General features: G+C 37.2%; 1 protein-coding gene across 47 annotated transcripts in view; it reads right to left on the bottom strand.

Moving 5' to 3' along the window:
• The window catches only part of syngap1b (synaptic Ras GTPase activating protein 1b), a 251,493-nt gene that overhangs the window by 22,454 nt on the left and 214,441 nt on the right, over positions 1-14,598 (bottom strand). For 28 of the 47 annotated variants that reach the window (NM_001326467.1, XM_087284890.1, XM_087284893.1 and 25 more), the window contains 1 exon segment: positions 9,971-10,182. In NM_001326467.1, coding sequence (NP_001313396.1) covers positions 9,971-10,182 — 212 coding nt within the window. 47 annotated transcript variants of the gene reach the window in all.

The following is a 14,598-nucleotide window of genomic DNA, read 5'->3' as shown; positions in this document are numbered from 1 at the left end:
AATCATTCAGCCAGTTGGACAGATGGTCGTTCGACTGCGGCCACTGGTGGGTTTACACAAGAACAGCGCGGGTGCTGTTGCAAACGGAACTCGCGAGAGACATTTGAGATGCAAAAAAGCGTGCACAGCGCCCTCTCGTGGATTTGCGAAAACAAAAACTGCAAAAAATACGTACCTCCCAGGACGTATTTCGCAGTCTCCAGAAACGTACACGGGACTATGTTTTCAGAATGAGCCTGGGTTGCATTTTTTATTAATGTTTACTTTTTCAGTTTTAGGTTTTTACCGTGACCACTGTGGATTTTCTTTCTTCAATGGAGGGGTTATATAAAATAAAAATATATTTAGAGCATTTAAAAAAAGGCAAATGATAGGAATAACTGATGTTAAAACATTGGTATTATGTTGTCTAATAATTAATTTAAATGGTACTTTGTTTCCTAATCGTTTCTTGAAGCCATTTACTCAAACAAATCCTGTAAATCTGAGAATGAACTGAGAATATTTAAGTTGTTCTACAGCGGTACACACAATTATACATGTTTAATGGGGACTTCCCATAGACATAATGGGCTTTAACTGTAAAAAAATTTATATTCTGTTCTTTAGTACTCCTAAACTAACCCTCACAGAACACATGTTGCAGTTTTACAGCCAATTTGTATTAAAGGGACTCAATAAATGTACTCACAGGGTCAACATTTACTGGTATTTCTATTCTATTTTTGTGTGGACATTTGGATACTTGTGGGGTCCCCACAATATGAAAACAATCAGGACCCCACACACACACACGCACGCACACACACACACACACACGTTTGTTGTTGTGAATTGTGGGGACATTGCATAGGTTTACATTGTTTTTATACTGTACAAACTGTATTTTCTATACATGCATGATCAGTGTCCTCATATTTAGTAAGTAAGTAATGTGTATTGATATAGTGTATTTATTGTGCATGGCCATACACCCAAACAATCATTAGGGGTGTTTGCGCTCACCAAACACTAGCTATTGGTGGAGTGTTGAGACAGTGATAGAGCCAATTCAGTGGATGAGGATAATTGGGCATGATGGGGAAAGCTGCCTTTCCACTGCACATGACATTTGGACATGACTGTCGGAATACGACCTCTTGTGGCAGTCACACAGAATTTTCAGTTCTGACGTGCAGCATGGGAGAAAAGCTGTTCTCGCAGTATCCGAAATAAAAGCAAGAGCCTATATTCTCCATGCGTTCATCATGGTTGAATAAATTAATGAATACTAGAAACTCATAGACCGCTAAAAATATTGGAGGGAATGTGGACTTACTCACATTTATGAATAGAAACTTTTTCTGATTAAAAAAAATGACCAAAAAAAACTACTATATCTCATCTCACGCACATGGACCTGCTTGGACAACAGTGGAATACATCACATTCGGTCAGTCGGTCGGTCGCATCCGGTCTAGTTGCAGGAGTTCAAATATTTCAACGGATGCGCAGCTTAAATCGGATCCGAATTTTCCGCATACGGAGATGATCGGAACTCCAGCTCCCGCACTACTCTCCATTGGAAATGAATGACTTCCGGCCTGTTGGTTGTCGTTTGTCATGTGCAGTGGAAAGGAGGCTTAAGGGCCGATGGATGGAAATTTGGCCTGGACACCAGGGTTAAATCCCTACTCTTACGCCATGAGATTTTTAATAACCACAGAGAGTCAGGACCTCGGTTTAACATCTGATCTGAAAGATGGTACTCACTGGCAGTATAGTGTCCCCTTCACTTTACTGGGGCATTAGGACTCGCACAGAGCGCAGGTTGAGTGCACCCTGCTGGCCTCACTAACATCTTTATCGAACAGCAACCTAGTTTTCTCATGTGGTCTCCCATCCAGGTACTGACCAGACTCAGCCCTGCTAAGCTTAAGTTAGTAACCGGTCTTGGGCTGCAGGGTGATATGGCTGTAGCTACAAATGTCCTCACAAGGTCAACATTTATTGGTATTGCTGTTCTTATAGGGACATTTGGATACTTGTGGGGTCCCCACAACGTAAAGAACATTAGGACCACACACACACACACGTTTGATTTGTCACACTTGTTTTTGTGAATTATAGGGACATTACGTAGGTTTTCATTGTTTTTATACTGTACAAACTGTATTTTCCATACATGAATTAGCAATGTGATATGTGGTGTCATATTTCACCACCTTCTTGTAATACTGATGTCATACCTATGTCATTATATAGATCTGTGTCCTGATGTCATACACACTTGTGCAGTTATCTTTATGTGGTTTTCCAATAGACATAATGATTTATATACTGTACAGACCGTATATTCTATCCTCTTACACCAACCCTTACATTGTTTAAAGTACTTCATTCTGTGTGATTTACGAGCCATTTTCCTTATTGAGACCAAGTCCCCACAAGGACAAAAGTTACTACTATTGCTTTACTTGTGGGGACATTTGGTCCCAACAACGTCAGGAATACAAGGCACACACACTAACACACCTCACATAAATGATTTAGCTTTATTTTGAGGTGAAATATAACATTCACCAGATTTCATATCATTTAAATATTGGGAATCAAATATGAGGCTTGTAATTGAGCTTCATATTTCATAATGAAAACTCTTGACGTTGAAAATGACATCTAAAAGTGATCAGACATGTAAGATCGCTGTTCTGGTGAATGCACATAGAGATATGGAGAACACATAAATCTGAAATATGAGCTGTTCTGATGTACAACCCACTCCCATACACAGGACTTAAACAGGTAGATCTGGAAGAGATAATTTTTGTGCATTATCGAGAAATTCTGCTACAATTTCTGAAGGTCATGCAAAAGAGAAATCATGAGCACCTTTTTTGTTTCAAGACAAACAGGTGTAAGCTGAAGAAAGACATGTTTGGAGATTTCATTATTTGTTTGTTCATTTAGGCCAGCTGTCTGTCAAAGCATTTCCATCTTTGTTTTCAACTAAGGTGCTTTGGTTGCAAAAATCTAATAATAGAGTGCATTAGTGCTGGTCCTTAAAGTGTCTTATCTATTGTTTTTCTCATGGCGATTTTAAAAGATATGTTTGTTAATACATTACAAGTTATTTACGGGGTCTCTACAGGTTTCATCAAGTCAAATTTAAGACTTTTTAAGACCTTATTAAGACGTTTTAAAGACCATTTTAAGAACATAATGAATTAAATCAGACGTACACTAGGCTAAACGCTAAAGACTTTTTTAATGGTCAAGATAAAAGTGTTAAAAAGCATTAAAAACAAAAGTAATTGTAAGCAAGATAATTAATGCATATTAATAAGTAATTATAGTTAATAAATAAATGTTTCTTAAAACTTTTATTGAAATATATTGTTAGGGATTGGATAGCTGTTGACCCGATTGGATATATAGCTTTACATGGACACAGGAAAATTAAGACCTGTTTAAAATGATTTAAGACCTACAACACAATATTTCAGTGGATTTAAGACTTTTCAAGGCCTAAAAGTAGATTTTTGAAATTTAAGAAATTTTAAGACTTTTTAAGACGCCGCAGAATCCCTGTACTGTATTTAGAGAATTACATAATTGCAAACTTTATATTATAAGAGTGTTTCCTGAACAGCTTTAACAATGGAAATAACTATCACTACTACACTACCTGACAAAAGTCTTGTTGTCGATCCTTGTTGTAAGAGCAACAAATAATAACTTGACTTATAGTTGATCATTTGGAAAAGTGGCAGAAGGTAGAGTTTTCTGATGAATCATCTGTTGAACTGCATCCTAATCATCACAAATACTGCAGAAGACCTATTAGAACTTGGATGGACCCAAGATTCTCACAGAATCAGTCAAGTTTGGTGAAGGAAAAATCATGGTTTGGGGTTACATTCAGTATGGGGGCATGCGAGAGATCTGCAAAGTGAATGGCAACATTAATAGTCTGAGGTATCAAGTCATTTGTGCTGCCCATTACATTGCAAACCACAAACAAGGCAAACTTTTCAGCAGGATAGCGCTCCTTCTTCAGCCCCCACATCAAAGTTCCTGAAAGCAAAGAAGGTCAAGGTGCTCCTGGATTGGCCAGCCCAGTCACCAAACTTGAAAATTATTGAGCATGTCTGGGGTAAGATGAAAAAGGAGGTTTTGAAGATGAATCCAAAGGATCTTGATGAACTCTGGGAGTCCTGCAAGAATGCTTTATTTACTATTTCAGATGACTTTATTAATTATTATTTTTTTTTTTATTAAAGTTATTTGAGTTATTGCAGAGATGTATGGATGCAGTCCTCCAAGCTCATTGGAGTCATACACAATATTCATTCAGTTTCCACTGCAGCATGATTTTATATTGTATACTGTACATTATTTCTGTTAAGTGACAAGACTTTTGTCTAAGCAAAGTCAGACCTCACTGTCCAAAGTAAAAATCAAGGCATGATCATATTTTATTTTGGGAAAATAAACGTAATTTAGAGGCCTTTGCCTTTCATAAAAGCCACTTCTGATACCAAATGACCAACTAGAAGTCAAGTTATTATTTGTTGTTCCTAAAACCTGGATAAGCGAGACTTTTGTCAGGTAATGTATATAAATAAACACTTTGGTTGACAAATGGCTGAAATGATCAAACCATCCTAATGAATAATAATGTCTCATAATTTAGACACCCTCATCTTACTCTTAAATCTGTAGGACTTTCTCGCGACTGTGTTATTTTATATGATTTGAGTTAAGTTTTAGTAAAATGTCATTTTAATTAGTTATTGTTTTAATTTTTAATTATTAAAATTAATCAAATGTTTATTGTTATACTTTTTTCACATTAGTTTCATTGTTTTTTTAAATATTTCATTTCATTTCATTCATTCATTAATTTTCTTTTTAGCTAAGTCCCTTTATTAATCTGGGGTCGCCACAGCGGAATAAACCGCCAACTTATCCAGCATTTGTTTTACACAGCGGACGCTCTTCCAGCTGCAACTGGGAAACATCCATAAACACTCATTCACACACACTCATACACTACGGCCAAATTTAGCTTACCCAATTCACCTGTAGCACATGTTTTTGAACTTGTGAGGGAAACTAACCACCCGGAGGAAACCCACACGAACAAGGTTGAGAACATGCAAACTCCACACAGAAATGCCAACTGACCCAGCCGGGGCTCGAACCAGCGGCCTTCTTCCTGTGAGGCAATTGTGCTACCCACTGCGCCACCGTGCTGCTCTAATTTAATTTAATTTCAATTATTACTTAATTTATTCCATGCAACAACTAAATGTTTTCAATGTTTTATCTGTAACTCAAAAATGTATGGTTATTTGGTGTTTTTATGTTGTCTTTTAAACAGCTTGACACTTTTTATTTATTGAATTATTAATGAATTATTATTGATTTGTTTTCCATTTGTGTTCCACTCATACATGAAAAGTATACAGGTCTGGAATAAGATGAGGGTAACCAAACCATCACATATTTTTCAATCAACAGATGAACAATCCTTGTCAGAGCTTTTAAAATAGTGACTTTTCTTTCTGAACCATATTTGTAATGGATACAGCAATTTCTCTTTTCAGCTTATGCTAAAATGATTAAACAAAAGCTTTTTTTTTTTTTTTGGAGCTTCATATGGTTATAGTTGAACCACTGAAGTGACGTGCAATGTTTTTGGTCCCTTTTTTGCACTTTCTGAACAACATTTGCAAAGGATACAGTGATTTTTCACTGATGACACTTCCTTAAAATGACAGAAAGGTTCTGGAAACATACGACTGCCTCCATGACAAACAAATCCTGCTCAGTTCATTCCAGCAATATATTGCACCGAAACACGTCAAGGAAAGAAGAGACTCGATGATTTCTATTTTTTTATGCTCTTAAACCCCGGGTCTCCCTTCACCATCTGAGTGTCTTCACTCCATCTCTTCATTCCTAGAATTGGATTGAAACAGCAATGTACACTGTGACACACAAATATGAGGTAAATGCTGCATTACAGGAAGTTACATCATACTTTCATCAACCAATGGGTGGGGGTGATGTCGTTTATAACAGTGAACACATATATTGGGTCTCTGTAGAGTCACAATGAACCCGAATAACATACAGTAATAAAAATGATGAAATGAAACAAAACAGCAACAACAACAGAAAGCAAATGAGCCCAGTTCATCAATAAAAAGTAGCTTAGTGGTGACAAAAACACAGCAGTTACAACACTGAGAAGTCCATGTTTGGCATAATTCAACATAAAAAGGCTGATTATATAAAAAACGAACCCTTTTAAACTGTACAAAGCATATACTGTATACAACGACCCAATAATGTTTGGACGTGTGTCAGTTTGAATGTTAAAATGATTTTGTAATACACATCTGCAATAAATACAGACAAAAATACCATATATATATATATATATATATATATATATATATATATATATATATATATATATATATATATATATATGTGTGTGTGTGTGTGTGTGTGTGTGTGTGTGTGTGTGTGTGTGTGTGTGTGTGTGTGTGTGTGTGTGTGTGTGTGTTTTCTCTTTTACTTCAGGTCGTCAGGGTCCATCCAAAGACAATAGAATACACAAGACATGTCACTTGCATTGTTTTGAATGGTGATGAATGTAATGCTCAATATGGCGAATGAAGCCCTGCTTTCTAGTACAGGATCCACTCATTGATCACTAAAGACTGACGATTCCCGTGAAGGGGCTTGGACCAGACGTGTGATTCTGCAGATTTTGTGAGATTCAAACGCTTAGAAATCAAACTAAAGAGACAGTTTATGTTTAATTTTATTGGTGATTCCTAATTTGAAGTTTAATCATAAGCTTGGCAAGCAATTTTGGAGAATTTGATGTTTCCCATTTAAACAGAACACCCAAGCATACTCTCCCAGAGGCGTTTCAAAGATGGTCGCCGAGTGAAACGACTTGCCTTAAAAGGACTTTGGTTTAGTATAGTATGGCCAATGCAAAATATTTTCATCTGGACCTAACACAGCTGAAGAGAAGACATTGGGGTTTACGTTTTTTTTTTTACATTTGTTTTTTTAAACAAAAGCTTTGTTTGGAGCTTCATATGGTTACTGTTGAACTATTAAAGGGGTGGTCCAGAATGTAATTTTAAAGAGCCCATATTATACATGAAATAGGGTCATATCTTGGTTGTAAGGGTCTCCAACAACAGTCTAATATGCATGCAAGGTCAAAAAACACTTTCATGGTCTTATAATCTGCATTTATTTTTACCTAATTATCCCAGCGACTCCTGTATGAATCGTTCAGTGATTCATTTGTTCCCAAACCCCTCCTTAGCGCGAAGCTAATCTGCGCTGATTGGACCGATGACAGTCTGTCGCGATTGGTCGACTGCCTTCAGTCAGAGAGTGAAATGGCCAATAGCTAATCAGCAATTTAAAAAGTAATCACAGTTCATACACGCTAGATAGTGTAGGCGTGGATTTTAGCTGCCACACACACACAAACACACACACACACCTCCGGACGAGAACGCTCCCGCTTCCGCCCGCACCCGCCAGGTTTTAGCCTTAGAACCCGCCCCGTATTCTGCCCGCCGCGCCCGATCCCGCTAAAGAGCGGGGGAGAACAAAACCGAAAATCTGTATAAACACACACACAGCACCAAGCATAAAGCTCTCGCTCGCTCGCTCGCTCGCTCGCTCTCTCTCTCTCTCTCTCTCTCTCTCTCTCATACGCGCGCGTGCGCACTAACACACAAGCACCAAGCAGACACATCTTTCTCTTTCTCAGGCAGCCCGCTCCCGTCCCAAATCAAACCCGTTACCGACCGCTCCGGCGATTTATTCGGAAATTTATTCCCGCGCCGCAGAAATCTGGCGCGGGGACAGCCGCGGGTATGCACACCTCTAACGTTACCACGGAGCTCCATAAACAAAGCAGCACGCGTCGCGTTTTTAACGTGACTTTGCACGCGATAAGAGAATATAGCCAGTTAACCTGATACAGTACACTCGGTTACAAGTAACAAATCACAACTAAATACATTTGCAAGCTAGAGTCAACGAGGCAACAACTTTAACCGCACGTACTTACACTTGAGAAATGGAAGAAACCCATCCTGATGTCCATCAGTAAGTTACTGATCCTTCCTTTAACAAACGCAGATGAAGTATTCTTTGTAGCATGTAGCTTCCAGAAGTTTCCAGTAGTTTCCAACTGCTTGGCTATAATGCTGAGGTTTCATCTTTGGGTAGAGACTCAATATATCCATCTGCAATGTGACTTCAATCGACCGGCATGTTTGTGTGCGTGTGTTTGTGGGTGTGTGTGTGTGTGTGTGTCTGGGTTACTGCGTCAGAGGGCGGGGCCTCAGGTTTGAAATCTCCCGGGTTTGCGCGTGCACGTGAAAAACTTTGTTTCGTTCGTACGTCATGGCGAAACACCTAATGAGTCGGTATCAAGGCGACTCGTTTGAAGCACTATGAATCGACTCTTTTATAGATGAATCAACAGTTTTAAACACTGTACACTTACAGATTTAAGCCTTAGCTGGATACTTCACTTCACTTAGAGCTGTGTTACACACTACATGGAGGGGAATTTTCAAAAACCCATAATATGGGCTCTTTAAGGCTTGGCTGTGTTTATAAGATGCAAAGCAATGTGTGCTTATGTTTCACTTGAAGGAAATCATGTTATTTTTCTATTTTTCTATATTTTTCTAACATGAAAACGACTGATATATTTTCTAGTTCCTCTGAAAGGCCCACCCTCAAGTGACTCTGATTGGTCATCGTCATAATAAGCTGCGATTCGCGAATCAGCTCCACATCACGCCCGTACAAGCATACAAGTTTCTGTTGTGTAAACAGTCAGTCAACCTCCTGCCTGCTCTCTAAAATAAAATCTGACAAGTGTCTGTAACGAGTGAAAATGGGGTGCGGCTCCTTTAAAAGAGATTCATATAGCCGTATATATGGCTATTACACGATCATAATACACTGTGATATAGCCTGGGTCGTTAGTTCATTGCATTGTTTTCTCACTACAATCGATCCGCTCCATAGGGCAGAGACCGTCTCATTCAGGCGATCTTGGACTGATTGATTTGGCGCGGATGCGAGCGCAACTGCTGGATATATGCCAAACAAACCATGCTAACGGGGGAAAGGAGACAGATTCCGAAACAAATGTCTATGTGCAAAAGCACCGTAAGATTGTATTTGCACACAACTGACAGACAGTCGCAGCACGCAGCTCTGGCTCGATCTGTCAGGCATCAAGGCAGCACTGTACACTGACCCGAGCGTCTCGCACGCTGGCCCCGGGCTATCGGGCAGTCCTTATTGTCGAGCCCTGAAGGTTTAAGCTCTGTTGATGGGTCTCCTGCGTCTGCACAGTTCAACGAGCACTTCAACAAGCGTGTTTTTTCCCGCTTGGCAAGCCAAGCTGACGTGACATGGGGGCGTGGCAGCATCGACGATTCTATTTTTTGATTCGATAATCGAAATGGAGGATAAATTTCAATCGATTTCTGTTTAATGTTAATGTTAAGCTTATTAATTCTGATATTGTAGTTAATACTTAACAAGTATTCGTCACGACTTAACAAGCAAACTAATAAGCAGTTGCTATTCAAGCCTTCAGGTTGATGTCAACAGAAGGACGGACACATCAAATGCGGAAGCAAATGCTCAGGTTTTGATTGAAGATTACCAACACAGACGGCTTTCTTTCAGTGGATTAACTTGCACGGATAAATTATTCACCTCAAGAATAACAATGTGAGCTAGCAAAATAAGTAAGTTTTAATTTCAAGCACACTATCCCTTAAAATGTCCAAATACCTTTCACGGCCACTATTTATATAGAGAATTGCATAAGGGAACGCAAGGAAATACACAGTGAGTGCGCTCACGTGAGAATCGCCCTATCTCCAGGCTGCTTTTTTTCTCAAATTACCTGTCAATAATTCCTTTAATTTGGTTGTCTTTCTCCATCTGCTGCTGTCGGAGTCTCCTCTCGCTGTCGTCCAGTCGGCTCTGATACTGCAGCAGGATTTTATTGGTCTGCTGCTCCTGAGTTAACAGCCTCCTCTCGTACTCTTCCAACTTGCGGTGGGACATCATCAGACGCTCCTTCAGTGAGTGGATCTCCTCCTCATACTCGCGCACCTGCGGCCGGAAGAGAGAAAAAGACGACAGACTTTCAGCAGAGCAGATGCTACGGTAACACTTTACAATAAGGTTGTTTTAGTTAATGCATTTGCTAACATGAATAAACAATAAGCAATACATTATTACAGTATTTATTCATGTTAGTTTACATTAGTTAATGAAGAATTCATGTTAACTCACGATGCATTAACTAATGTTAGCAAGCATGAATTCGCATTTTAATAAGGCATTTGCAAATGTTAAACTATGATTCATAAATACTCTACAATTTTTGTCCATACTTAGTTCAAGTTAGTAAATACATTAACTAAAGTAACCTCATTGTAAAGTGTAACTGATACTGCACTACCTGACAAGTCTTATGGTCTATCCAAGTTTAGGAACAACAAATAATAACTTGACTTCTAGTTGATCATTTGGTATCAGAAGTGGCTTATATGAAAGGCAAAGGCCTCTAGATTACGCTTATTTTCCCAAAATAAAAATATGATCATACCTTGATTTTTAATGATTTAATTAGGACAGTAAGATCTGACTTTGCTTAATCAAAAGTCTTGTCACTTAACAGAAATAATGTACAGTACAGAATATAAAGTCATGCTGCAGTGTAAAACAGAATGAATATTGTGTACGACTCCCATGAGCTTCCATACATCTCTGCAAGACTCAAATAACTTATTAATAAAGTCATCTGGAATGGTAAAGAAAGCCTTCTTGCAGGACTCTCAGAGTTCATCAACATTCTTTGGATTCATCTTCAATGCCTCCTCCTTCATCTTACTCCAAACATGCTCAATAATGTTCATGTCTGGTGAATGGGCTGGCCAATCTTGAAGCACCCTGACCTTCTTTGCTTTCAGGAACTTTGAAGTGGAGGCTGAGGTATGAGAAGGAGCGCTATCCTGATGACGAATTTGACCTCTCTTGTGGTTTGTAATGTTATGGGCAGTGTCTTGATACTTCAGGCTGTTGATGTTGCCATCCACTTTGCAGATCTCTGAATGTAACCCCAAACCATAATTTTTCCTTTACCAAACTTGACTGATTTCTGTAAGAATCTTGAGTCCAATAGGTTATCTGGAGTATTTGTGATGACTGGGGTGCAGTACAACAGAAATTCATCAGAAAAATGAGCCTTCTGCCACTTTTCCAAATGATCATCTAGAAGTCAAGTTATTATGTGTTGCTCTTACAACTGGGATTGATGACAAGACTTTTCTCAGGCAGTGTATTGACCTTGAGACTTCTGCTGTCATTCACTTTCATTGATATTTAGACGTTAAAAACAGCTCATTATGCTGCTTGATAACATTTTTTCATGATATTATTCTCCTTTCTATGTATAGTCATGAACACACTTCTGTTTGTAGAGCAAGTAGTTTGACTGTTTTCTGCAGTTTTTTATTCCTAGTCATTTCTCCCATACGCAACTGAACGGAAACTTCTAAAACAATCGATAAGTCAATACTCTCGTCTTTATGCTTTTACTGAGACATTCTGGTGATTAAGCAACTCAGAGTGAATTATTAAAAAAGACATTTAATTAAAATAGTACAAAGAATAATGACGAAAACAATGTTATCACAGCTTATGCGATCCTTTTAAGCATTGCTGAGTGACTAACTAAAAGTAAATAATACATAAATAATTTTAACAAAATAAAAGGTTAAAGCTTTAAAGGTATTCAAGTATAAAATGAATCATTTGTGAAAAATATAATTAATATGATAGTATCCACCAAATGGTTATATATAGTTATAATAGTATATATATACATATATATATATATATATATATATATATATATATATATATATATATATATATATATATATATATATATATATATATATATATATATATAATTAGGTGACACGGTGTCGCAGTAGGTAGTGCTGTCGCCTCACAGCAAGAAGATCGATTAATAGATTAATACAGTGACTAAGCTGAAAAAAATAAATGAATAAATGAATGGATGAATAAAATAATTTTAAATAATGGCACATGGAATATGTGATCAAAGTAGACAATAGTTTTGAGAGAATAATTTAAAACTACTTGTAGTGTTCAGTGCTGCTGTAAGAATATTTTAAAAACAGATTTTTTAAATAAAATATTATATAGAAATATAATATATTAAAAGAATTTAATTAAATTAAAGTTAAAAATAACAACATTTTCTAAATAACAGTAAAAATGAAACCATTTAACTTACAATAATTTATACAAATACAAAGATACTAATAATTAAATTACTTTAAAAACACTTCCAAATTATTTTTAAACCTAAAGAAAACAAGTCAAATGCAATTATGAGATGAGTTTTTCACATAGTAATGTACTAAATGTGTAGTGTAGTGACTAATCAAAATATGAAAAAGTATTAATAAAATAAAGTATTAAATCAGCAGTATAAGTATTTAGTGTAGCAGTGGATGGCACTCTTGCCTCACAGCAAGAAGGTCGCTGGTTCAAGCCTCAGCTGGGTCAGTTGGCATTTCTATGTGGAGTTTGCATGTTCTTCCCATGTTGACATGGGTTTCCTTCGGGTGCTCCAGTTTTCCCCACAAAGACAGTGGTACAGGTGAATTGGGTAAGCTAAATTGTTTGTGTGTGAATTTAAGTGTACAGGTGTTTCCCAGTGATGAGTTGCAGCTGGAAGGGCATCCGCTGCATAAAACATATGCTGGATAAGTTGGCGGTTCTTTCCGCTGTGGCAACCCCAGATTAGTAAAGGGACTAAGCCGAAAAGAAAATGAATGAATAAATTGAAGAAATGAAAAGATAATTACAAAAAAAATTATGAAAAGTAAAAAAATAATCATGTTTTAATTTAAAGTAAAATAATTAATTAACACAATATTGTCCATTAAAATTACATTCATGAAAAGTAAAAACTAATGTTTTAAAGTAAAAAAAAAAGTACTTTAAAATAGTTACAAATTTTAAATAAAAATATTATCTATTAAAATACTTTGACAACATTGAAAATATGATTCTAAATATAATTAAAATATGCAAAAAACGAGAAATGAGGACTATAGATGTCAAAACAATTCCTGTGCGCATATACAGTATACACACACTGTATACAGTACATACACTAAAAATGCTGGCTTCCACACAATTCCTTCCTATCCCAACACAAATCAATTAGGTTAACGTAATACTTTGTACAAATTGGAGTGGATTAAGCATAAATCAATTAAGTTGTCCCCCAAAAAACTTGAGAATTGTGAGGTTTCAACTCATTTTAAATAAATAGTTTAAACAAGCAGCAAGTTTTTTTTTTTTTTTTTTTTTTTTGCAAATCAGTGTGTCTTCTCCAGTAATTAGTGATTTTTTTGACTTTGTACAAAATTGCTTAACTTTATATCTCCATAATGTTTTCCCCCAAGAACTGTGTCAATCATACATAAAAACATTTCCTACTCTACTGTAGCTGTCAATGCAAATGAACAAACTGTCCTCGCAAACCACATGGGAATGACATAATGTACCAAAGGCTGCTGAATCATAGCTGATTTTAATGGCAGATTTTTGAAACCGAGTCTGTCCATTAATAGACACACAGAAAAAAAAAGAGGTTGCGTGCCACACAAACTTCCAGACGGTGAAACAGAGGGTCAAGATCAGCCAGGACGCTCTGACAGAAAGCCCCTGCTGCTCCTCAAGTCTGTTTCCCGCATACGGCTCTTCATTCTCATTTGATATTTAAATAATGCATAAATGAGGCACCATCTGTCGGAGAGGTGAAAGACTTCAGATGCATTTCATTGACACACAAGTGTAAGGCACAACTGCACACTGTCGACTCAGTGTCTTTTGCTGTGTTTACACGAGGACAGAGGAGGAATCCAGTAAACAAACCGTCTGAAATTCTAATTCAAAGCTTACCACGTTCAGTCCTCTAATGCTCGAACCATATGTGTTATACAGTTGAAGTCACAATCATTAGCCCTCCTGTGAATTTTCTATTTCTCAAACAATGATTAATGGAGCAAGGAATTTTTCACAGTATTTCCTATAATATTTTTTCTTCTAAAAAGTCTTTTTTTTCGGCTAGAATGACACTTTTAAAAATCATTTTAAGGTCAATATTATAATAATAGTTCCTTACATTTATACAGCGCTTTTCTGGACACTCAAAGTGCTGTAAACTATTTTTTTTCCCTCATCCACTACCAGTGTGCAGCATCCACCTGGATGACACGACGGCAGCCATATTGCGGCACACGACACACTAGGTAATTGGTGGAAAGGAGACATGAAGCCAACTATGATATGGCGATGGTTAGAAGGTCATGATGGACAGAGGCTAGAGGGCAAATTTGGCCAGAATGCCATGGTTAAACCCCTACTCTGTTTTGAAGAACATCCTGAGATTTTTAATGACTACAGAGAGTGTCAGGA

The sequence above is a fragment of the Danio rerio genome, chromosome 16 (assembly GCF_052040795.2).
Source record: "Danio rerio strain M-AB ecotype USA chromosome 16, GRCz13ab, whole genome shotgun sequence".
Classification (NCBI taxonomy): Eukaryota; Metazoa; Chordata; class Actinopteri; order Cypriniformes; family Danionidae; genus Danio; species Danio rerio.
The sequence above is the reverse complement of the archived record's forward strand: the minus strand, read 5'-3'. Positions and strand labels throughout refer to the sequence as shown.